We start from the raw sequence: 27091 nt of genomic DNA on the forward strand, positions 1-27091 counted from the left end.
CATATGAAAGCAAGAGAAATATTGAGAAAGAGAAAGCAAGAAATGAGTTTGAAAAAAATCTCAAGGCTTTATGAGAGGACTCAAGGTGGTCGGGTGTCAAGATGCGATATGGAAACCAAAATTGAAAACTTTGGGGTTTGGCTGTTTGGCAGGGAACAATAGAGAGCCGTCAGAGGGACCACCCTGCCGCAGTGCATCCTGGGCTTTGACAAGACTCTCAGACCAACCAGGAAACAAGAGCCACAGTTGGGTTTTAAATTCCCTCCGCCCAGATTGTATGCATGGCGCTGGAGATGATTGATGAGAAGGTTTTCCTGTAAGGTTATGAGACTGCAGAATAGCTGGCACTGGTCTGTTTCAGGGCTGACATACGAGGGTAAACATTATCCTTTCAGACACACCTTTTCCCTCAATAGTAATGAATGTTTTTATAAATATTTTAAGGAAATGATTAAAACTTAATCATTATGTATGTCGTGAGAAATATTTTCATAAAAGAATGTGGAAGCAATGTTGAACAGTTGACTCGTTTACAAGCCCACCAAGCCTCTGCAAAAACACTGCAGAAATGTAATTTAACTCTGAATAATATGCATGACCAGAAAACCAAATTCTTTTCTTTTTTCAAAAGACTTTTTTTATGGCAGGAGACGAGACCAGTGCCAATCTAATTATTATGTGTTGTATTCATGACCACAAAATGTAGAATACACTTTTTGAGCTGCAGTGTCACAACAGCAAAACAAACAACATCCCGCTTCCTCCTCCCAAAACTCTGAACTGCACTGGTCCTAGACCAGCGGTCTTTTTGATCCAAGCCCAAAACCTCAATTACACTATATTTTTTCCAGGGTCAAATTATGCAGTCAACTTAGTTTTGCTCCGAAATCTCCTATCCCGATGTTGTTTTGACCTGGAGAGAAGCTGCCGCCTCAGTGAGCCATGAACGGCTTGCACTTAGTTTGATACCCTTGTAACACTAAAGGATAAAGACATCTGGTAGATAATATTTTGATGGGGTTGCAGCAGGATTTAAGATTGCTTGCGCACGACACCATAAAAAGATTAGACTTATGAAATCACACTTTTGTCAAAGTCCAGGGGCTGATATCTCAGGACAAATGTTTTTGGGCTTGAAACCGAGAAAATCCTCCTGGCAGTGACAGAGGTGGGGAAGGGTGGGTGGGTAGTATGACTAAAGGGTGGAAAAATGGTTTAAAAGGGTCTATCCAGTTTCAGAAGCCTCTCATGGTTTAGTGAAGTGGAAGAAAGGGGAAGTATTCATGTCAGCAAGGAGACAAGTAAGGTCGGATACTAAAGCCTTTCGAGGCTTCTGCAAAGAGCCAAGAGTGACATTAAATGTTTTATGCTTTATTTGTTCTGGTGTCTTTGGTCTAGTCGCCTGGATGAATACAGCCAGGTTCCTTATCTCATTCCTTTCAGAAAGACACTAGTATTTAGTTTTATTATCAGCCCACAAGTATTACAGCGGCCCAGTGCTAAAGCAGAGAATATCTTCTTGCATCACCTATAATGTGTTTAAAAGCATCCAACAATTTAAGAAGGGTTCTTCTTGTAAAGTTTGAGCATGCCAAGGAGGAGGTACAGTATCTGCGGTTTGGACAAAGAGCAAACACAAGAGAGAATAAATGCTATGCCTGGATCTCTCTAATTTAATGTAAGTATAGCATGAGCTCATTCCTAAGGCACACTGATTTTTTTTTTCAAACAAAGAAAATTATGAGCTCACATTTCGAGAAGCCGTATATTACAGCCAGTTTTATGCTCGACAAAATATCATAAAAAATGTGATTTAGCAGCTATTCGTTTGCTCTGTTAAGCCTTGGCATTGTGTCAGAAGGACTGCACGGCATCCAAATTTTAATATTACATTTTAAATGGAAGCCTTTCTCTTGCTAGATTAAGCAGGCTAGATTTAATGCAGTTTTAAGGATCAAATGAAAAACTGATTTGGCATTTAATTGAGCCAAAACACAAATATATTCCCCAAAACAGAGTCTTTTTTTCCATCAGGCTCCCCTAACTCAAGGGCTTTGGTGCCTTTGGGAGACCACATGTTGGACAACTTTACGAGCAAAATGCAATTATAATCCTTCCTTGTATAAATAGCTGTTGATAAACATAAATAACATAAGTTTAAAAGGTAGCTTGTAATGAAAAGACGCTGCACATCAAACTTGTTCCACACTAGAATCTCTATAATTCAACTTTAGCATTTGCAAAGCATTTGATCGGATAACTATGTAAAAAACAAGAGGGCAGAAGGGTATGTAAAGATCTGTGCAACTACGCCAACAGTTTTTTTCACATTTTTTTTTTAATATCTTGTAAAATCTCTCAAGGCTCGGCACCCTGCCAGAGCTAATTGCATACAAAAAGAAAATCCTCATCAATCCTCATCAACACTGGAAGTCAGTGGACAAAGCTAAACCTCCTAACCCTCAGTGCTAAAATGCCTTTCTGGAATCCGTCCAGATGTGAGCCATCTGTTGTGTTCAGTCACTGAGGTGAGACTAGTCGTGTCTATCCAGGCGGTGACATCACCCAGAATAGAGACGGGCTAAAATCCAACATTCAGGCCTTTCATTAATAACACTGCTGATCCGAGCCTTTCAGGCAGCCCCTCGACATGCACTGAGGCTTCCCACCGGTGCACTTCATCAACATTATAAGTGTTTTCTGCCACGAGGAACCTAATGCAGCCAAGAGTCGCAAAAACACCAGTGGTGCACTTTACCACAGTATCCCTAACATGCTCCTTCCTTTACTTCCCTTAGAGGTTTCAGATTTTATGGACGGGCATGGCATAAAGTCATGGTTAAAGCAGCTACAAAAGTGAGCAGATCTGACCTGTTTGAGTCAGGCTGCAGGGTAAAAGGTGACCTGAAGAACATTAAGAAAAGATATCCGTTTACCGGCTTCAGTGAACATATGTGGAGGTGGAATTGTAAATGTGTGTGCTTTCCATATTCCTTTGCTCATAAAAAAAAATAAAAATAAAATCTATACACAGAAAACAGCTATTTAGTTGCCTCATCGCACATTATTTGCATCCGTCAACATCTAAATTCAATTAAATGTGACACCTCTCCATGGCAATCATTTTGGAGTGACTGGACAACCAACGGGAGACAAAAGGATGACAAACTGCCAAGAAAAACATGTCTCTCATAGGGATGGCAATGTCCAGACAACAAATACAGATGTTAGGATGACATGCAACATCCATGAGAAAGTGAAGCAATGATGTGGCGGCTAAGTGGTATGAGCCTTAGTCTGCTTCTTCTCACTTTAATTCAGAGTCAGAGACAATTTCAGGCCAGTTGCCAAGTAATTGGGATAATAAAAGCTGTACGCTTTGACAGGAAGTGAGCAGACAATAGAAACCCCGTGTGTCCGGGATCCCAAACCGCCGCCCAGCCGGGGTCTCATCTCCTCTGAGCACTCTAGGAGGGGAGTGATGTCACCCTAACGCACCCAAAGACAGACGATTACACACACCCACAGTCCATCACAGGTCTGTCTCGCTTAAGTAAATTCCAGCGTCACACCCCACATCCCCAATCACTATCATTTACATTCCTCCTGAACACAGAGGTAAGCAAGGAGTGGGAGGATCCGGGGTGAGCCAGCAGCTGGCTGGTTGTGATGGAAAGGTTGAGAGAAGAGCAGGAAGGTACGACGGGAAGGGAGGAAAAGGAAAAAGAGGGAGAAAGAAGATGAGAAAGAGAAGGACTTCCTTAAAATAAATATTGTAAAGGAAGTTTATATTAAACATTATTAGTGTTGTTTTTAATTAAGCTGCATGAATGCCCAGACATTTGTGCACAATAGTTTTGTATTTGTCGTATTGAAGAAGTCCATGACTCCAAACTTAAAACATGTTGCTCAACCAGAGCTGGCGTTACACTCATACAGTATGAATTATTTATGTATCAGTCAAATGGGTTGTTTGGTAAGTCTTTCAGGAATGAAGTCCTGCCAATAGTGTTGCGAGAACATTTTATTTGCTGTAATCTGATAGCATTTCTCCGGTAAATGTAATAGATCACCTGTCATTTCCTAATCGCTCTAATCCCCTCACATGTGAGCCATTATTTCTGAAAAACGATGTCATCTGAGGTCTTGCTCTTCTCTGAAAGAGAACAGAGCCAAAGCGCTATGAGACAGTTCCGATGACCAATGAGGACATCTGGTGAGTTTTTCTCAGGGGTGTGTCATCATACAGAGACACACACAAGTGGCACAGACAGAAAGGACAGACGGACAGACGGAAAATGCACTTTAGTACATCAAAAATCCTACAACCTCTCATTTTAGATAAATTAAGAATAACTAATTTCTAATACAATAGCATTTTTGATCTGACTACTACATTCTTTTAGTTGTTCATAAGTAAAAAAAAAAATCAACGTTGAGTTATAAGCATCAGTCAGCTCCTTCGAGTAGCCTAGAGCAGGGGTTTTCAAACTTTTTGTGTGTGTGGACCACTATTTGTGATCAAGAATTTTCACGGACCACCTCATAATACACATAATAAAATATGTCTACACACAGTCCTACCTGAATTAATCCGCACCTCTTACTAGGCCTACTAGCACTAAAGCTATAACTGGTCATCGCATCAGTACAACAGGCTTGTTAAAAGAAAGTTTACTGCACACAACGGCTGCCACATATTTAATTTATTTATTTACTCAAGCGCCCAAGGGCATAATCAGGTTCATTTGAACAACAGGCTTATTTCCATAGCAATGGAGAATTAAATCTATACAGTAATAACAACACTTGGATATAGTCAACATTTCAAAACCTTTGGCGATTTTAGGAGATTATTAATCTTCAGAGTTTGGACTTGAATGTCACGGCCGAGCGCCACTAACCTATTTTAGTAATCACACAATAACTTGACAATTTAACTTAAATTTAATATCAATATAGATATTCTTAATTTTTATGGGAATTTCCTGGTAAAATGAAAGTTAAAAAAACTATTATTTTAATATTTTATATTGCTTTTCCACGGACCACCTGCAGTACCCTCACGGACCACAGTTTGGGAATGACAGGCTTAGAGGCAGCATGTCAGTGCTGGTTACTGTTGCCTTGGTTAGCATTAGGGCTGACAATACCAGTACCCTTAAAGGGGTGATAGAATGATTATATAGGGTATTTCACACTGTTCCTAAAGATCTCTGAATAGGGTATGTAAAGTTGGTTGGGCTGAAAATGGCCCGGGTGCTGTTCTATGCACCCTAATGCAACGCTGTGAAATAGCCCTAGAATGAAACAAGAGGTTTTCTCCCTTTTATGGTATGCTCATGAATATTTAGATGAGCTGCGCGCTGATTGGTTGGTTTACAACGAGCGACGCTGAGGAGCAAAGACGCAACATGGCCAACAGCACTCACTGGGACCGGCGGCTCGCGGTGCTCTGTACCCAGCGCACAGTCACCGTTTCTGGGGTAACTAGACCACCAAAGCTGACCTGACAGAGCTCCACGAGTGGCTTCACGAACAACACTGAACAACAACTTTCTTTCTTCTCTGTAATTCCCGTGGAAGTACACAGAGCAGCGTGCATCTAAACTAGTGTCTGAGATCTACGCGACCTACACCAGCTGGTCTCAGACCAGTGGTCTGTATGTAAATTTTGGGGCGTGACAAAGGTACAGACAAGAGCCAAATATGGTACAGCCACCGAGTTGACATCAACTATTAGCTTTATTGGGATTTGCCCGTTTTCAGCGGCAGTTACAAATTGTCAAATTTGCATAGGAAAGAGGTGTCAATGGGACTTTGAGGTTCTCTATATGCCCATTTTACCCACCGAACTGTCGTTATTCATCTATGACAAGGTAAACTCGGGTTTGCATTCTATCACCCCTTTAAAGTGATACCAATACCAATCGAGTACTTCATTTGATACCGTTTTTTTCTTTTCTACTTCTTCTCTTCTTTTCTGGCAACTCGGCATGCTGAACCATACAAATACATCGGCAAATACACTGTGCTAGACTTTACCACACCACAGATTGTATGGGTTGTAGCTGCTGCGGTAGTTGGACAATGACACGTCGCATTAAACCACACAGATAGTAATTTAAAAAAAATCTAGGTACAAAAAGGATCGAATGCAGGTATTGTTTGACTGGAAAAGTTTCGATACTACTTGGTACTGGGTTGTATATAGTACTGATACCCAGCCCTAATTTAGCAGCCTACTAGAGGAAGACTTGCCAGCCATTCTTTGAGATGGCTAATTTAGTACCACAACAGTTAATGTCTAAACTATTCCAAACTACCTCCCAGGCAGTGGTGTAGTAGTGGGTATACTGTACCACTTTTTATTTTTTCCTGGCTCAGAATGGGCCTTTGGGGGGGGGCACATATCAAAGTGTGGGGTCTGGGTGTCCTCATTCAAAATATATCTAAAATATAATGGAATATAAAGCAGTAAGGGGGGTTTCACATCAGGGACCTTAGCCTGGATCACAAAAGTTGACCCTAAAGCAACGAGGACAAAATAAAATAGGCTACTTATATTTGTCTTAAATGTGTGGTGAAGGGAGGATACTGGCATTAGTGTAGGCGGAGCATTTGGGCCCGGTCGCTAGGCACACACTACGCACTGCTCTCAGTGAGGAGCGGGTCGATAAAAGATATGTTATGCAGTGTTAGTTTAGTTTGCTGTCACATTACTCAACCCCGTATTTGTGAATACAAATATCTGAAGTGAAAGTTCTGTCACAAAAATATGTTGTTTCATATCATTGCACATTTTTAAGTGGGTATATGGAAATCCTGGAGATTTCTTAGTGGGTATACTGCATATACCTGCGTATCACGTAGACTACACCACTGCTCCCAGGTGAACTATAAAGGTTGCTTACACCTCAATATCGGATCAAACTTATGTTGAACTGGTGCAACAGGCTACAAAACAATAAAGATGGGGAATGCTTTCCTCAGAAGGTGTTGGCACCAGAAAATGGGACACAATAACAAAACTAAATCGACTGCTGATGTAAGATACAAAAGTATTTAGAATCCCTGTTATGTGCCAACTCAAAGAATAAGAACTCCTCTGGGCCAGCTAAACACCCTACATAGGCACAGTTTTATACACAGTTTTTTTTTTACACAGAAAGCTCCCTCATATAGCATGATGAGGCTTACTACCTGAATGCCAAAAGTGTGTTCTCATGTCTGTTACGTAAAAATGTTTCTTTGTCCAATTTGTTGCTTTGCAGCTCATCTACACTCTTCTCTGACTCAAACTGACCCTATTGTGTATGACGGCCTTGGGAGCTGTCCCCTTAATCAGGCCAGTGTTGGAATAGCAATCTGGTGACGACCCTATCAGTGGAGTGTATTTCGCGGAGGACTGGGCTTTTGGATTTGTTTTTTTCCATTAATGCAGTTGTGAAAGAATGACTAGATTAGGAGCCCCATTTCCTGTGTTTAAAGATGCTGGACAGTGTTTGTAGATAAGTCAGAGGATGAATAAATGGGGCAGATAACTAAGTAGGAGTCGGATACACAGCAGCACTGATGGCAGAAATTCAACAGAAGTTTGTTCGCCCTCAACCATTATAAACATTTGTTGGAAAGAGTAGTTAAAGAAAATACTATTTTAGCTCAGAGAAATAAGCTGTAGTTTACTTCAAGTACACTGAATTTAAATAAAAATACTACATGCATTTCCAGTAGACTTTACTCCATTGGATGGTGGTCACACTGTAATTTTTTCCAGCCTAAACCAGCATTTAGATATTTAAGCCCCCACCCCCCCTTTAATCACAGCCTCACCACTGAAGGCTTTGAAGTCTTTAACTGAGTAGATCCAACCTTTGTTTTTGTGCAGGCTGAGAGGCTGATTAGGACAGAGGTAAGGCTGTGTATGTTCATGATATAGATTAGTTTAGCATTTATAGCTCAAAATAATATAGTTAATAGGTAGTGCTATAGTCACACAGGTGTGAAAAATGGCAGGGAACATTTCAGGCTTCACGACTTGACAACTTGAGAAAGCTCCTTTATATCGGATTAGAGAGCTCTTGTACGCCTCCACAGAGTCTTTGAGATCAATGCTAATCCATCAGGAAACCATCAAAGAGTCTCTGGAGGCAGATCCACCCTGCTCACCTGACAGCTGGACAGATTAGTGTGTGTATGTGTGTATATCACGTCCCCTCTTCCTGTGAATTTGCTGCCAGGTTACAAGATTGCCATTGTTAGAGTTGGGTGTGAAGCCTAATGGAATTACCAACATGTACTTGTGGAGGTTCAATAGCAGGAGTCTGGCTCTAAAGCTGAAATTACTTTAATAGATGCTGTAGGGTAGTGATTCCCAACCAGGGGTATTTGAACACCAGGGGGTACTTAAGTAGTCTTCAGGGGGTATATGGAAAGATTAGAGCTCAGCTAATTTGCAAACATGCAAATTGTGATTCAATAAAATAAAAATATATCCACATATTTGTGTTATTATGTTGCAGTAAATAGTAACCCTCCAGTGTTAAATAATATCCAGTTCAACCAATTTGAAAATGAACACATTAGGAACATAACGGGGGGTGTCCAATACCATAGCATAGCTTAAGTCTAAATCATATCAAATGTCTAAGAAATGAAGTCACTCTCACAGCGATACTCAGATTCTGTCTGAAATAAATGTCTTTTGTTCAATATTTTGTGAAGGAAATGGGAAAAATTCTGAGGAAATGTCAGTCGCTGAGACTGATGGAGTGAAAGAGGTGTCTCATTTCTTTCTGCCGACCCTGTCTGCTAGAAATTACATTTATATAGTGCTGAAGATATGCTAGATACGCAAATTAACATTTCCTCATTATGCTAAAAGAAAATTGGTCTGCGTTACATTTCCTTCAAAACAAATTTTATAATGTAAATTAGATGTACATACAAATACAATCTGTCAATCGATGATGCTTTATGTACAGCCAGTTGATGCTTAAGATTTTGCCATCAGAACTTCCTCCTAAAGTGTTTGCGATTTCCATCAAAGTCCAAAGTGCTGGAGGGGTAATGATTATCAGCTGTACCAATTGAAGGCAGCAGACACACGCCTGCCCTGTCGACTACACACACACACACACACACACACACACACACACACACACACACACTCACAACCTCTCTTACTTTCTCACTACACGTGTGATCCTTTGTTAGGCAATAGCTGTTGTTAGTTTGTAAATTACAGCCTGTCTACCTGGTCCAGCCCTCCAATCTGAAGCTGCAAGATTGATCCCTGCATATAATCTTATATCACTCCATGGTGGTATGACGTGTTGTTTGTGCTGTGCCTCCATCACAACAGAACAGTTTGTCTCAATTATTCAACTTATGTAAACTGAAATGGCAAATGAAAAAGGGTGTACTGGCATTCTTTAAAGAGACTAGAATTATTTTCACAGACGTTTTATAGTCAATTTCATAGATTTCTGTCATCATATAAACACACAAGAACATAACCCAAATAACAAAGACTGGAGGTAAGTCTAGAAAGTGAAATACTCTGTGGGTCTCTTGAGGTTGCATGAGACTGCAAAATCCTAGTTATATAACAGTGACAGTGAGTAATGAAGACAGGTACAGACATTCAGACTCAACAGAAAAGAACTCATGTTTGGATTTTCTTTAAGTCAAAAAATAATAGTTGCTGCCCAAAAAAGTCTGAATGTCAAGTTAAATATCAGCAGCAGCTTTGCTGAAGGAAAATATAGAAACTTTTGTGAGTGACAAGTATCTGGAGTCGAAAAATCTTTTTTACTGGTAGAGGGTAGCAGACATGCCTTTAGTGCTACAAACCTCCCCAGGGTTACAGCTGGCAGAAAGAGGGGGTGAGAGGTTAAGGCCATCCCCCACCCTCACTTTTCATTAGAAAAACAGACACAAACATACGTGCTTGTTCACAGACTCATGCATGAAAACTAGACAAAATCCTAGAGACAATACAAGAAAAAAAAGAAAGAATGCAGGTTAAAGAGGGAGAACACAAACACAGAGGAAACATGTCAACCTCTGACAAGCAATAACAACTTTTTGGACTGTACAACATGTCATCACAACACTGAACAAAAAAGGTCTTCAGCTAGCAAATGGTCGTGAAAACAGATTTTGGCCCTAAAAGGCCAGCAAACGTCTGCATGAGGGTTTTTAGACTGGCAATCAAAATCACGTTCCATTTTAACAGTGAAGCCCATGCTGAGGCCCAGGCTGAGATCAGAAACAAGAAAAAAACAAGAGGTGGTGGACAAAGACAGAGCAGGACTGTGGAGGAGAGAGAGAGAGAGAGAGAGAGAGAGAGAGAGAGAGAGAGAGAGAGCGAGACAAGAGAGGAGAAGGGATAAAAGAAAAACAAGCAGAAATAGGAATGTGGAGACAAAGTCATGGGTGGATAAAAAGAGAGAGAGAGAAAGAATTCCAGCGAGAGACAGAGATAGGCCAAGAGAAGGGGAAGGAGACATATGGATTTGATTACAAGCCGATGATGTCATGTATGTATGTCAGGTAATCAGGCCCTGGGCTGCATGTGTGTGTGTGTGTCAGACAGCGCTGAGTGTACGGGGCAAGACCAGGCCTCGCTGTGACGGCTGAAGAGAGGTGGTTTGTCTGACAGAAATCACACCAAACACAAAATCCCACTCAGTGGAGAGGGTGAGTGTGTGGCTTTGTCTCAGACTTTGTCTGGTTCTGTTGCTTCTCATCTCACACATATTGCTACAGGGCAAAAAATAAAAATAGGAAATGTGTGTCACACAGACATGCATTTGCTCCTGTAGCTCTCACAGAGGTAGGATATCTCTTGCTTCCATCTGGTTTGGTCATTAATGGTTTATCAGATTCATGCTAGATATCAGGTACCAGCCATTGCGCACAAACACACACACATACACATACACACACGCACTTACAAACTCTCACACAGGTGTCTTTCTGCATGCAATACTTTAATGCCATATATGACATATTTACTTTTCATCACGTTTGGTCGGAGACTGTTTCCGTATCAGAAATCAGGATATCTCATATCATGTACTCATATAACCAAAGTAGAAGCCAAGTCTTTGAGGTGTAAGTGGGCATCAGACCCAATATAGTCCCTTGCATTTGTGTCAACATGTTGCTGCAGGTACAGGCCTATTGTACAGGCGAAGACATATAACAGCTTGAGTAATAAGTCAAGTTTCCATTGAAATGTAGCGCTAATCTTAACTAAATTTCCAGAAAATTGACGAAAAAAAAATCAAATGGATACAAGTTTCAACTTTTCCACCTCAGCCAATACAAGCATAAAATTTTCACTTAGTGCTTAAACAAAATATTGCAAAAATGCAATATTTTGTTTAAGCACTAAGTGAAAACAAGCACAAAGAACAGGTGATTGGAAATGCACGAATAGATCCATGACACTTCAAATTAACACCACATACTGTAGGGGTTTCATTTTAGCCTCCGAATGCGAGGTAAAACAGCAAGTATGTGTGCCTGCACATAATAAATTGGTCATTTTAGTGCATTTTTGGGATGATGTTTTATTATGTTGTGGTAGAAATTGCTCTAGGTTCAACATTTTTGTTTTTGCATTTTTCTTTAAAGAGGCAACACAAAACTGAAAGTTACATAATAATGTAACTTTCAGTTTTGTGTTGATTCTAGTGGCTGCTGTGGACAAAAGTGGTAGTGTTTTTACCACACCTGATGTTGTAAAGATCTTTTCTTTATGGTGCTTTATTGCCTACTGTAGATTACTGAGTTAGCGTTACCGGGATGTCATATAGTTGCGATGAAGATTTTGCTCGGAGAGAAAATCATTCATTTACAATAAGAGAATACCTTACAGATGCATCGTTGCATTTCAAGTGTTGCATACGGTAACTTAGCCTACTTTGGATGTATCGTGAGCTAAACCGGGTAAGGTTATCACTGTCACTGTGTCAGGAGCCAAAGCATTAAGAGACTGTTGTAGCAACCAATGTAGTAATAACTTAGATTTATATAGCGCATTTCATTAAAACCAAGGACGCGTTACACAGGTATATGAGGACAAGAAAATAGGCCAACACAAACATGAACTGAAAGGAATAAAACGTCCGCACTAAATGGAAGGGCTCGATGGTGTTTTAAACCCCCACCGTTGACTTCAAGGCAGCGCTGCGACCGGCAACTTCAAGGCACCTAACCATAACCTTAACCCTAACCCTTGCCTAACCCTAGTGCCTTCCATGCAGTGCTGCTTGGAAGACGACGTTGGGGGCTTAAAACACCAAACACCAATGGAAGGGGGATGTAATTTAATATAGGCTACTGGTGTACAACCACATCACGCATTGTAAAGTTATTTTGTGAATTAAATAGACTTATTACATACCTGATGGGCCAATTCTGGGACGTTTTGGGATAATTTACAATCCCATAATTGTCTCCATCTGTTGAAGCCTGATTGAAGTTGACTCGGTTTTGCCCATCCAACTTCTAAAGTAAAATTAAAATACAATTAGGCCTATATAAAGAAATCTCCTGCTACCCTATACCTGGCTGGATTCAATAACACAGGCTTTTCCGGTGTTACACCAAAATCTGTGACCCATCAGAACATGTGCTCTGTAGTACAGTCTACCTGCGGTAAATCATTTTATGACTTTGTGGGAAAAATCGGACCTGGGCAGAGGCATTAATAAAAACTAAATAAAAACAGCGTTCTTTTCACTGTTAGGCTCGTTTGCTTTTACAGGTCATTCATGATCATCAGATAAAAAATTACAGAAACATTTAAAAGTTACATAGTCACTTTAAGTGTATATAGTTTGTTGGCACTTTGTCTTTATTGGACAGTAACAGTGTAGATACAGAGAGAGGGTCTTGAGTCAGAATCAAACTGGAAACTTTGCAATTATACAGTATGGTAGGCATCTTAACCACTCAGCCACAAAGACGCCCTGAGGCTGCATTTTTGACATAGTAATAATGTTGGTCAGAACTCAGCCTTAGAGAGCAGGTCACAGACTAGTTTCTCCAATCACAAATTGTTTGCTGCTTCATCTTGCAAATACATCCTTTCTTTTATTCATGTTTTGTAATTTGTACACTCTTGGAATTTCCAGGAAGTTTCTGCTCAGAAGAACATGGCGGCATGGGGAAATGCCGGAAGACCATGCCCATGGATTTAACGACTGCCTTGCCGAACCGCACATGCAGCTCATGCAAACCAAATGCCAAACTTCTACATTCTTTTGTGTATTGTCAGCATGGTCGTCATCCCATAGAGGTTACACAATGCATCTTTATCTCCCTACTATTTGTCATTTGGCAGAGGCTTGTCACAGCAAACATGTTTGTGTGGCCTGCTGTTCTATTTGATCCCCGACATCTGTTTAGAGTATACAGTACTCAGGCCCCGAATATGTCCAGATACAGAAATAGAATCTAATTTTGGATGACCGAATTGTTTGTTCCAAGGACAAACTGTTTTCTACAAGGAAATGGGAGAGAACACAAAACTAAAATACATCATAGTTTAGAGATGGAGCTCAGCCGGCAGTGGTTGGACTCTGTGACACGGAAATATTGTGTTTTAAATTGCCTGAAATCAATCCTGCTTGACCCAAGAGTGCACTACAGTTCCCCAATTCCCATGGCCTTGTGGCAAAGGATTATAATGCTACTTTAAAGACTTCAGAGTGTTTCAGGGGAAAGTCTCTCTCAGCATTTGAGTTGTCATACTTTCAAGTGGACACAGGAACTGGTTTCTTTAAGAAGCGAGAAAGAGGCAAGACTTCTGTCTCAGCAGGGAGCTCAACCATGTTGTTCTGGTTGTGCTCCCAACTTCTCCAGCCGTTGATCCCCTGGCCTTTAGCTGTCAGCAACACATGCGACAATTACCATAAGGCGCTTAAAGAAAGGTCTATCCCATCACAGTGTTCAGTGTATTGAATGACAAGTTTAAGACTTGCAGTATTCTCCAAACCAAATCAAATTTGGTGTGTTTGCACAGGCAACATGGCGAGTTCCTAAACCAAAAGAAACGCTATCTTTGGCTTCTATTGGCGCTGTGTGCACAAGCTGGCCATCCAAGCTTTTTAACACAGCCTCATTCATTATCATTCAACCTTCTAATTGGTCAAAAAGGCTGTGATTAATTGCGAGTTTTTATATAAGTCGTCTGGCCACATGTTTTCAGTTTACCTCTTTTTAGGAATTTGCGAGTCATGTCTGGCTCCTGCTGCGACTCACGAAAGCTGCTCCATCTGCCACTAAACAACTTCAAGTCACAGTGTGTACGCTGGCATTGTTGTATTCCTCAACATTTGGACAATACCTAATTTAGTTTTGCTTGGAGTACACTGTTGGCCAGAGAAGAAGGCTTTCTGTTTTTACATTTCTGGACTTTGTCCAGAAGTTTGTAAAGATGGTTAGTAGATGCTTGTGCAATTAGCTGAGCCTGGTTTCCCATCATTATTGTATGTCTGATGTTTGATAACATCCTTTAAAGCTGGAAATTAATGATAGCACAGAGGGGACAACAAGGGACTTGTAATTGTGTTGCGTAGCTTTTGGCAAATGTTCAGTTGAGTCATGAAGCCAGGTTGGATGACGTGCTTTGATTGACTACTTATGCGGGTCAAAGATGTGTGCCGCGTTTGTATTTTTACATAATGATCCTGCCTAGTGCAACTTTAAATTAATCCAGCAAATCCATTGAGTCCATCAGCTTAGTTGGCAAACTCGTAACTTTTAGAAACAGTGACCTCAGTCATTGTGAAGCCATGACAACATTTCATTTAGTTGTCATGAGACAGGAAGAGTCTTGCCCTTGTTATTTGCTTGCACGACTGGGATCAGTTAGAAATGCAACATACTGCCTGAACGCAACATAGTGACAGAACACACTTTGTGTTTTTACTGGCTGATATGTTTATGTGAGTAATTTGCTGTCTTATTGTCAGGCGACAAGGTCCTGCGGCGCTTGCACTACATTTTTCAGAAAATAATGACTTGAGTTGACCATATGTTTCTGCACCATGCAGTGCCACAGGTCCCATTGTTTCAATAAATAGGGCACATTTTTTCTCAGAACAATAAAAACACTGACAGCTAAGCAATAACCTCACTATAAAATGTGCTCCCATCACAATAGATGACGCGCAAGGTTAATACTTTTAAAAGATGGATTTAGTCACCAGCTATAGCCTGAGAATTTGATAATGAAAATTAAGACTGAGGCATTGTGATCCGAACAATGTGCCACTGAAAAAGAGCAATGTGTGCTGGTTTAAGCTATGATTACACTGCTGCATGAAAATCCATTATTTTGTTTGTGGAGCCACTTTTACACCCACAGGTGTTTAACTACCCAACCCTCGCCTCGGATATTCTCACAATGTTGGCTGCAAGACGAACTCTATACCAGTAGTGCAAAGTAACAAAGTAAATGCACCCAAGTACTGTACTTAAGTGCAATTTGTTGAAAGTTGCACACTTCGGTATTTGCATGGATATAGAGATATGAAGTGTGGGCTTTAGGTAGGTTAGCTTCTGGTAGGTGGATTTTTTATTTCCCTTAGCACAAAGCCAGGTTAGCTGTTTCCTTTTGTTTCCAGTGTTTTTGCTAAACTAGCTTTCTCCTAGGTGTAGATTCAAATTTACCATACAGACACAAGAGTGGTATCGATCTCCTCATCTCACTATTAGCAAGAAAGCAAAATGTCAAATGATTTTCTGGATTAAAAAAAATACTAAAATAGCTCATAAAGGGACCTTTTTGCATAATGAGTACTTTTTTACTTTTAGATACTTAAGTATAATACTAATATAATAATACTTTTATGCATACTGTACTTTTATGATGTATACTAACATAATGCAGTAAATCTCACTGTAAAGAATGGTATGAATGGAGCCTGTGTAAGGGACCATGTTGAGAGAAAAGATGAATATGTCAATGCCAATTTTATTTGTATAGCACCTTTCATTACACGTAAACCCAAAGTGCTTTACTATTACAAACAGAATGCACATTAAAACAAAGCATGAATAGAAATAGTAATACACAACAAGACATTCAACAAAAACATACAAGACATACAAGTGCAACCATACAAATTCACTCACACACACACACACACACACACACACACACACACACTGTAATTAAAGAAATACCTGAGGAAATAAAAAGGTTTTGAGTTTGCTTTTAATTGTGGACACAGTTGTGATGGACCTCAGGTCATCAGCAGCTTGTTCCAGAGGGCAGGACCACAGTAACTACAGGCCCCCTCACTAGACCTGGATCTGATGCTGGGTAGAAGACCTCTGCCTGACGACCTGAGAGGCCTGATGAGGTTGTGATCAGTGAGCAAACCAGAGATGTACTGTGGAGCTAAACCATTAAGGGACTGTTCGTTATTTATTTAAGGGGCCACCGGAGGAGTTTTGTGGCCTCTAACCTAAAAAGACTTGACCCTCCCCTCTTCAGTAATAATTTTCCTATGACCCTCCAAAATGATTTGAAAAATAGGATTGACCCTCTCCTTGTGTGCAAGTTTGCACTTAGCAAAGAAGTACAGATACCATTTGATTTTTACAGCCATGACGTACAGGAGTTAACCTCTGCATTCTCATCTGAAATCTGATGTATTACCTACCACCATTTAGTTGTTTTGTGTTATTTAAGATATTTATAAAATATCTGGTCATGCCAGACATAATTATTCCACTATTTTTTTAAACAATGCAATTACCCGTTTGAGCCACCAGGGGGGCAGTGCTCCTCCTGCCCCCCCCCCCAGCAAACTCCGCTTATGCGGTCAGAACCATCTGCTAGGGGGCCGAGACTGAGAGCTAATAAATGGATGGATAAATATGCACCAAACAAGCCACTTTGAAATTTTGCTCTTTTCACGAATACAAAAGTTGGGTGACCCAAACTGATTGTTTGGATAATCCTGCAAATAAAGCGTTACAGTAGTCTAACCTGCTTGAGATGAATGCATGCACCAGTTTCTCAGAGTCAGTTTGAGAAATGAATGCTCCAAGTTTTGATTTATTTTTTAAGTGCTATTGGTGACGTGATTTTCAAAATTGAGATCAATATTAAAAATAATACCACAGTTTCTGACTTGCTCACTGTATTTCAGAGACAGTCCAGGTGTGAATACGTCTTTTGTCGTTGTCTTTTGACTTTTAGGACCAACCACGAAAATATGCACAAGGACGCACCTTAACATCCCCAGCATGTTAGCAGTGTTCCTTAGTGAGACTCAGAGGGTGATGCTACTCTCAGGTGTGGGCTGCGAGTAACCATTTCACATGTCAAAGATACGTGTTACATGTCTTGTCTTGTTCTTCAGCATTGGTCTCGGTTACAAATCCCTATCCGAGATTTTTCTTATAAACTTTGCAAGCCGATTCTTTTTTCCTCCCTCCAAGGCTGAATAAATGACTTATGTTGACAAGAGCCAGAAGGAAATGCTGTAACTCAAACTCCTTGTCTCTCTTCACCTACTACCCTGCCTCCGGAGCAGTGACAGACCAGGCAGATATCTCACACGTTACATACGTCAAGAAAAACCGTTCCCTCTTGTCTGCCACATCCTTTAGTTAAACAGTGACTTTTGGAGACTCGCTTAAACACTCACACACCACACAGTTTACACATGAGAGCAAGCACACCCCCTTCTTGCGAGCCTCTGCAATGCAAAGCTCCATATTAGGACATGCTGATGATGTAATGGTCCATAGGCAGGGAGCACATCCCTTATTGTTTGGTCTGACTGCAGGAATGCCCACATTACAGCTACTAAGAGAGTCAGACACACACAGAGAGGAAGAGTTGAGGGTCGGGTGTTGTACGGCAAGATAATGAGCTTATGGCAGTGAAACCGGGAAAGCCTTTGGCACAGGTAGGCACACTTAACATTACTTCAAAACTCTCAATTTGAAGAAAAAAAACTTTAAAAAAAGAGTTGGTGATTTCTTGATTGGCTTGGAGACGTAAAGATGTTAAAGGTATCATACTTTAGTGCTGGTGTTCTTGTGTACTTTGTAATACTACGTTTCAAAGTGTGTGTTTTTTGATAGTACTTTTTTGGCTTTAGAGTTACTCATTTTATGCTTAGTTATTGTGAATTATTTCTTAAACGTTTGAGGATCATATATTTAAAAAGAAAAAAAAAAAAAACTGGTCAAAGAAGTTTATAAAACTCAGTAGAATCATTTTGTTTTCCGAGACAAAAATCCAAAGAAGTTTAAGATTTAAATCATTTTTTAAATGTGTTAAATTGTATATAAACTATAGTGGGAACCATTTTTTTAATGTCTCAAAGCAAGGGACTGTATCATATCAGAGTAATATGACATAATTAATTCAGAAACTGAAGAATGTTCTAACATGCTAAGGAGATAACGAGTCGTCTGCCATCGCAACCTTGACCAAAGATAAGAACTATTTTGTCAGTAATGAATCTCAGTTGTGTCTGAAAGTGGTGTTGAGCATGTCACATTTATGTCCCTGCAAATTTACTGGGCAGGAATTTGTCAAGGTGACATATAATCGTAGAAATACTGACAACTTAGTTTCGCATGCACAAAATACCAAAGATAAATAGTACAAGGATCATGTGGCATCCCATGAGTATAGTAGAACAAAAAGACAGTGTAAGAAATACAGTATGGCAGACGCTACATTACACATATTCTGTGATTATACTACATTATAAATATATACTGTCAGCCCATTATTTTTTAGGACAGAACCAATGTATTAAGCATTAAGTATTTTAAGATATCAAGTACTTTTGATGGCTTTTTATTGTCAGATTAATTTATGTCTTGTCTTCCCTGATTGACAGTGGTTGTGAAAATCTTTATGTCAAAATGAGAAACTAATGACTTCTACTTCTTTGCATTAAACAGCAGCTATGTTTTGAGTTAAGAAATATCTGTGGTGTTGAAATAGTGATTGGGGGATTTCAGGTAGCGACAGTTCCGTAATATACATTCACAAACATCACATCTAGGTCTCGTTTGGTAACACAGCACTCCATTAACCTTATCACCACTACAAGGAAGTTAATAAATATCAGACTTACATATTTTACACATGTTGATTGCACTCTGGGGGCATATCACTTAGCCTGTGTGGACTTTACATACAGTCTATGCACTGCATCAATCAGCGTCCTCCCCTTCAAACTCTTGTCACACATGAGGGCATTTGGCCCACCATCCACATGTTAAAGTGGAGGTGGCCATGTGTATATGTGCAGGATAAATTGGTCCGTACATACATGACCTAATCACTTGTGGTTAGGAAATGACATATGGAACGTGTAGCACAGCTTTAAGCAGCGTGTGAGCCACAGTTTCCAGCTTCGGGAGCCACGTAAAGAGAGGAAAGCCCTCTGTAAAGCTGTAACGGTGTGGCTAGTTGTGACTCCCTGACTGCTCTGCATGTTTCCTTTTCTTTCTTTTTTGATGGTATTTATGTTAGCTTACAATTCAGGGAAAGGCAAAAATATATTTGCCACAAAGCCAGAAACAACCCTCTAGAGTTAAGTAAATCCCACTTTGGCACCCTAACCCACCAAATGACTCTGTGCAACCCATTTTTCCATGACACATTAATGACCGGCAGTGGTGGTCATGCATCCATTTTTAGAGGAAACCAATCTAAATTTGGTGCCTGTTGCAAAGGTTGTACAGGCTGCAGAGTGGGTGGTAAGTTGCATTGTAATGTTGATAGCCATGAAACTGATATGTCAAAACGCTTTGGCTAGCACTTTACAATTTATTCCTCCGAAATAATGTTCTTTCAAGCTGTACCGATCTCTGCTCTCAAACGACGCTGAGATAAAACATGATGGGGAGGGAAATGTGGACAAATGCTATGTAGATCAGCTGTAATGTTTATGTGTTCCCTGAACACATATGGCAACTGCTTTTACTGACTTACATTAGATGGCGAAAGCTGGTCAATTGAGCTACTACTACTTGTTAAAATATGCTTTGTTGGTCTCCAGCATTAGTTAAGGGTCAGTTGCAGGATAATATGTTTTCACCAAAGGTCACTCCATCTATTGTCCCACCAACTCTGCAGACTTGCAAGTCTGCACTAAATTATATCTAGCAACAAAAATGGTCTTAGAGGTGGCTGTGTTGGCCAAATACACTCATTTATGTGTGTGTCCCTGATGAGAAAAAGTTCAGGAACAACTTATCTGGACCAACATTTCCTTATGTACCACAAAGTACATCGGGAATAGCGTAATAGTCCCATAAAGGGATAGAAGTGATTTCACTGGTGTGAGGCGAGGGTGTGTTTTGGGCATATGAGCCATGTAAGTTTCCTCTCAAAGGATTTGTCTTTATTGGCACAAAATGCCCTAGCATGCAGTACATATGATTAATATCCAATTCAGGACTTAGAAGGATTTTAACACAGAGTGATAGGCATAGTTTTCAGTCCTACTAGGGAACAAAGTACATTCCTCTTTCTATTTTGGCTGACGATATCACTAGGAAAACAGCGGGGACTGAGATAAGAGATTGAATAAACAGTGATTATAGGAAACAAGCCAGTTCGCAAGAAAGATGTCTGCTTGTTTCGCTTAGCAACTTACTGTTTCTACGTACACAATCCATTCAGAGAAAGTGTAATTTTTCAACACATGCATGTTTCAATATAAAGGTCCTTGCATGACACTCTTATCCAGAGTCCTTGAAAGTCAAGATGATTAAAATATTTGATCAACACTTCTGGCAGCCAGTATATCACAAGGGCAAACTTAAATTCAACAAAACTAGACAGAAAAATAACCCGAGCACCTGGAATACTCAGACCTTAAAATAAAAAGAAGTCTACAAAAACTTTATAGGGGATTAGGGTTTGCTTTACAGGTTCTGTTAAAAACCATACTTCCTAATGTGGCAGCCCTGTAACACAAAATGTCAGATATTTTACTTTAGTTAAATGTAACACACAGCAGTGTAGAAATACTCTGTACTGTAAAAGTCGTGCATATAAGTATCAAAGTATACTTAAAGTACAAAAAGGTTTTTATTATGCAGAATGCATTTTAGAATAATACCCTAACCCTAACCTGGTTGAATGGCACATCCTTGTTTGTCAACAGGATACAGTTAACATATAATAAAGTTTATAGCATAATTCATAATTAAGAATAATATTTTATTTGCTTCTTGAAACGTGGCCACGATAAAACCCAACATCTCCTAATCTACCCAAACCACACTAATAATGAATCTTATGAATTTACTTATAATATTTTATTGAGTATTTGGTCTGGACCTAATTGCAACACATGGATGCAGTTACTTGTGCCCCCCTACCCACTCCCACCCTTTAGCAGCTACTGGAGAAAGAAATGACATACACTCCACTGCTGCTGAGAAGTGACCCACCCTTCCACACTTACATCATGGCCCACAATCCGAGTGTACATGTGGAATTAGTGTGTGCGTTTGTGTGTGTGGGGGGATTTCTGTATAAACTCTGTGGGACTGTAATTGCCCTTGAAAGCAGGGGGAATTCCTTTAAATGTATAAGAAATAAATGGGGGGTTAGTGGTGGTGGTTTTGGTAAGGGGGAGAAGGGTTGGTAGTAGAGGAACCCCTTAATTTAAGGATCGTTCCATGCCAGTGGGCCATATGTGTGGAAATGCCTGGCAGCTGCACACACAGCAGTCATAACATACCTTCCCCTGGGGCTGTAGGCACTCTGGCTTGGTGATGTATGCATGTGCCACATGTACTGACCCCACTGCAAATGCATCCAATGGCACACGTGCAATGCACCTTGACATCATTTCAGATAGAAGTGAAATAGAAGTAGCCTAGTTGTGGAACTATAAATAACACATATTCTCTCCTTTCTAATACATTTTTATTTTACTTTACCTTTGCCTTTGATATTTATAGTCTGGAGAGGTGAATTTTCACAGTAATTGATTTTAAACAAACTGTAGACTTTCGACAAGTGCTCCTCGTTTCAGGATAACATCCTGTCTCAAAGGAATCAACTTACATTTTGTTTTACTGACTTTTGTTTTAAATTGTGTCTCTGCCTCCACGTGCAAGGACTTGCCCTTTATCCATTCAATTGCTCTTTTGCAACCATTTCTCCTCTGTGTCAAGTATTTTTTTGAGCATACTCTACACTTGAATACAAAGTTTATGTTTGGTCAAAAATGGACCAAAAGAACTGCATGTAGATTACCATTAAACAACGGCAATTTAAGCCTGGTCACAAATACCCTTTTTACAGTATTGCTTATCTTATCTGGTGAGATCATTTTCAGGGGTCAACTTCAATGATATTGCTGTGTCTGTCTTTTCCCATAATTTCCCAGAGGACTTAATTGGCCATATGTTACTATTGAAACTGATTGTTAAACTCTAGGCCAAATATTTACAGCAGTGACTCAGGTTTCCAACCCACAGGAGAATTAGCTGGCAACAAGGGATCAAAAAATGTAACCACAGGTATTTCAGCCAACCAACCTGAGCAAGTTAAAAGTAATGCTTTTTATGATCTGTTAAAGTTTCCATGACATAAAAATGTTAGTCCTCCTCAGAAATGCAGGGAAAATAACAGTGTTTATGATGTGTCAGTGCTTGGAGAAGTGGGCCCAATGGGTAATTCCAGTGGGGGTGTAGAGTTTCTTTTGCACCTTTCATGTATAACATAAGCAAATGAAAAAGACTGACATTTTAGATTATCAATGCTTTAAATTTGTGTTGCTCCAAATTTCACTGGGAAGTTAATCAAAAAATGAATTGAAAAAAGTAAATAAATTGAGTGCAACTAATAGAAAATGCAGGAAAAGTAACAATTTTGCAATAATAAACTGTCTATATACAAGTTCTGAATTGCTCAAAGATCATGTTTGCCTTGTTTTTGTGTTTTACAGGTTGAAGGTGTTAATTGATCAGGAAAAAGCCTACCAAGAAAGAAAGGAGGACGAGAACAGCAAAAAGATCACAAGTCTGAAGGAGGAGCTGACAAAACTCAAGTCATTTGCGTTGATGGTTGTGGATGAACAACAGCGTCTCACTGAGCAGCTGAATCAACAAACAGCAAAGGTCCAAGAACTGAGTGCCAGTGCTTCACAAGCCCAGGAGGAGCTGAGCTCAGCCAATGCCCGTCTGCAAGGTGAGGAGCAAAAGGTCTTTCGCTTGGAGGCTGAGCTGCGTGACCAAGCCGGTCGATACCATCAGGAACAAGAGGCCATGACTGCCAAATTGACCAGTGAGGATGCCCAAAACAGGCAGCTGCGCCAGAAGCTGTCAACTCTCAGTAGGCAGCTTGATGAGCTGGAGGAGACCAACAAGACCCTACGCAGAGCTGAGGAGGAACTGCTGGAGCTGAGGGACAAAATTAGCCGTGGTGAGTGTGGAAACTCTAGCCTCATGTCTGAGCTTGAAGAGTTACGGAAAAGGGTACTTGAAATGGAGGGAAAGGATGAAGAGTTGATCAGAATGGAGGACCACTGCAGGGACCTCAACAAGAAACTGGAGAAAGAGGCCAATCAAAGCCGGAGCTTGAAGGCTGAAGTCGATAAACTGAACCACAGAATTATGGACTTAGAGAAATTGGAGGACGCATTCACCAAGAGCAAACAAGAATGCAACTCACTTAAAAGTAACCTGGAGAAGGAGAGGACAGTGTCAAAGGTTCTGACCAGTGAGCTGGAAGTCTTGAAAGTCAGGGTCAAAGAACTGGAGACTGCTGAAAGCCAACTGGGAAAGACAGAGCTGACACTGAAGGAAGATCTAACCAAGTTAAAGACTCTGACAGTCATGCTGGTAGATGACAGAAAGGCAATGGCCGAAAAGCTAAAGCAAATGGAGAACAAGGTCCAGAACAGCACTGGCAAACTTCAGGCTGAACAGGACAAAGTTACATCAGTCACAGAGAAGCTAATTGAGGAGAGCAAGAAAGCACTGAGGTCAAAGGCTGAGCTGGAGGAGAAAATGTGCGGTGCTACAAAGGAAAGGGATGACTTGAAGGCCAAGTTGAGCGCTGAAGAGGAAAAGAGCAATGATTTGGAGTCTAAGATCAATATGATGAAGAAAAGGTTGCAATCGCTTGAGAACATAGAAAGAGAATATGTGAGAAGCAAAGCTAAAGAGGAGCACATGAAAACACCCATTGCTAACCGCTTCCAACAAGAAGACAACAAAGTCAAGGATTTGACGCAGGAGGTTGAACGCCTCAGACGCAAATTAAAGGACATGAAAGTGGTAGAAGGTGACCTCTTAAAAACAGAGGAGTTTGAATCACTGGAGAAAAGATTCAACAATGAACGAGAGAAAGGTAAAGCCTTGATGGAGGAGCTGGAAATATCCAGAAAAGAACTTTCAAAGTACCAACTGGCTGAAAAGAAAGAGTGCAATCAAGAGCATGTTCTTTATAAACGCTTGAAGGAGGAGGAGGCAAAGTCTAGTCATTTGACCAGAGAGGTAGCAGCTCTGAAAGAGAAGATCCATGAATACATGGGAACAGAGGAGTCAATTTGTCGCATGAAAACTGACCACTCGACACTCCAAAGAAAACTGACCCAGCAGGAGGTCAGAAACAAAGAACTGGCCAGAGAAATGGAGACACTCACAAGAGAGCTTGAGAGATACAGACGCTTTAGCAAAAGTCTTCGCCCTGGCATGAATGGAAGGCGCTTTTCAGACCTTCATGTTTCCACCAAGGAAGTTCAGACAGAGCCACTTGACTTCATGTCTCCCAACTGTAAGACAATGGCGCCACTGGAACGTGCTGTGGTGAATGGGAAGCTGTACGACGAGAGCGAAGCTGAAGAAAATGCAAACTACAGCAATGAGCTTCAGCTCACCAAATGTAGCCCCTCACTTATCAATAACGTGAATAATCTAAACAACTTGAGAAGAGCTCGGGTACCATTCCTTAAAAACAAAGACACCCCCTGTCAGGTGAATGGTAAAGTGCAACCACGGCAGAATGGCAACCACGTTCAGCCCGGAGATGTTGTGTTGACCCACAGTCCTGGGCAGCCTCTGCACATTAAAGTGACTCCTGACCACGGACATAACACAGCAACACTAGAGATCACCAGTCCAACCACAGAAAACACCCAGTCATTCACTAGCACTGCCGTCATACCCACAAGTGGAGGTCCACCCAAACAGAGAATTACCATCATCCAGAATGCTTCCATATCCCCTACTGCTAAATCCAATTCCCCAACAACAAAATCGAAAGGTTCCCCAATCTCTGACGAACCGTGTTCACCAGATAGGGCCCTATCACCTTTCACTATGGCTACATACTCACGAGCAATTACTCCAGACTCTTGTGGCTCTGTCACACCAGACAGAGCCATGTCACCTATACAAATTGTGTCGGTCACAACAGGCACCCCTGAGCGCTCACTCTCCACAGAGCCTGTGGAGGTTGTTGGAGGGCATGCCATCTTCCGCGTGACCCCGGAGAGACAAAGCAGCTGGCAGGTCCAGAGGTCTAACAGCTCTGGGCCGAACGTCATCACCACGGAGGACAACAAAATCCACATTCACTTAGGGAGCCCCTTTATTCAGAGCATCAGCACTCCGTCGCAAACACTGAGTCCATGCCACACACCTGGACTCCAGGAGCAAAGGACTCAGGTGCTTGCAAATTGCAGCACTCCTACTGCCAAAGGCAACAGCAAAATCACAAGTAGCATCATGATTAAGCCCACCTCCACCCCAATCCAAAGGCCATCACAAATTACAGTAAGTAATGTCTATGACTGACCTGATAACCCCAAACCCTCCATCCCATCCTTTGTTACTGAATCCTGCCCATGATATCCACTATAACAATAGACCCTTATACCCCAACTCTATACCCTGATACATTTACATGTCTGTTTTACTTGATTTATGGTCTTAAACCAGGGTTTGAATGTTTCCTTTTAATTTTGGTTGGTTTGCTTGGTTCTGTGTGATTAAGTTCAAACAATGGTTTGCCTGCATGAGAAAACAATACCATTTGAAAGCGCTAGAAATGTCGATTTAATTTGACATTACACCAGGTTTTAACTTATGTGCACTTACTGTATTGTACTCAGTGGCCAATTTGCCATGTAGTCAGACTATTCACACTGATGTATCATACCAGTTTTTATACTTCATATTACACATACTGCATTATGATTAAGTTGTTTGGTTTTCTGAGAATTAAAGTGTGCAAAAAGAAGTGTTATGTTTTATAGTTTGTCATCCATGCTTGCCAATTTCATTTATTCACTAAAATCCAGCATGTTTTGAATGTGTAAAATTAAAATATAATCGAAGGAAAAATGCAATCAGATTGAACTCAGTTGTTTGATTTTTTTTTTGTGCATGCACAGTAACTTTTTAACACTTGAGATTTCAATCCAATGTGTTTATGTTACACAGTGTGTAGTGAAAAGAATTTTTCAGATTTTAACGTTAACACTGTCAAGACTTTGTTAGACCTGATTAAATAATATCCAAGTGGAAGAGTTGTCTGAAAAACCTTTGTGCTTATACTTGACCGTGGGATTCTCACGTGTGTCCACTTGCTTGAGTCAAAATCATAGGCTGAGGTCATAGTTTATTCTTACATCCAGCGCGGAGAAACCCAGGTAGGTGTTCTCTTAAATGATACAACAGAAATTTCTCTCCTTGAAACTTCTATAACTTCACAGTGGTTCTCCCTAAAGCTGCTGTTGGAGGTGAATCTGAAAAAAAAGTGAAAGATTTCGTAGAATTACAGTTGCTTTTCTCCACTGGACTTACTGAAACATGGTTACAATTCAGCTGAGATCACAAGATTTTTAAACTCACATGTACATTTTTCTTAAAGGTGATAACACAAATTCTGAAAAATTGATCTCTCTATGGTCTTCAATGACAAACTAAATTAGCAGCAGATCAAGACAGTGGTTATTAAGGCTATACTTTCGGTTTACCTTGGCCATCGTCCACCATGTTTTCTTGAGTATCTTACTCAAGAACTTAATCCCTACTGGGCGCTGGGGCAATGATC

The 27091-nt window shown here is 40.5% G+C and overlaps 1 protein-coding gene across 5 annotated transcripts in view; it reads left to right on the top strand.

Annotated features, from left to right (window-relative positions):
* filip1l (filamin A interacting protein 1-like) overlaps positions 1-27091 on the top strand; it is an 89760-nt gene that overhangs the window by 54237 nt on the left and 8432 nt on the right. For 3 of the 5 annotated variants that reach the window (XM_031291827.2, XM_031291830.2, XM_031291829.2), the window contains exon 5: positions 22977-25809. In XM_031291827.2, coding sequence (XP_031147687.1) covers positions 22977-25809 — 2833 coding nt within the window. Of the gene's footprint in view, positions 1-17796; positions 17949-22976; positions 26563-27091 lie in introns of those variants that run through there. The other 2 variants (XM_031291833.2, XM_031291832.2) reach the window with 2 other exon arrangements.

This window comes from Sander lucioperca, chromosome 24 (assembly GCF_008315115.2).
Source record: "Sander lucioperca isolate FBNREF2018 chromosome 24, SLUC_FBN_1.2, whole genome shotgun sequence".
NCBI lineage: Eukaryota > Metazoa > Chordata > Actinopteri > Perciformes > Percidae > Sander > Sander lucioperca.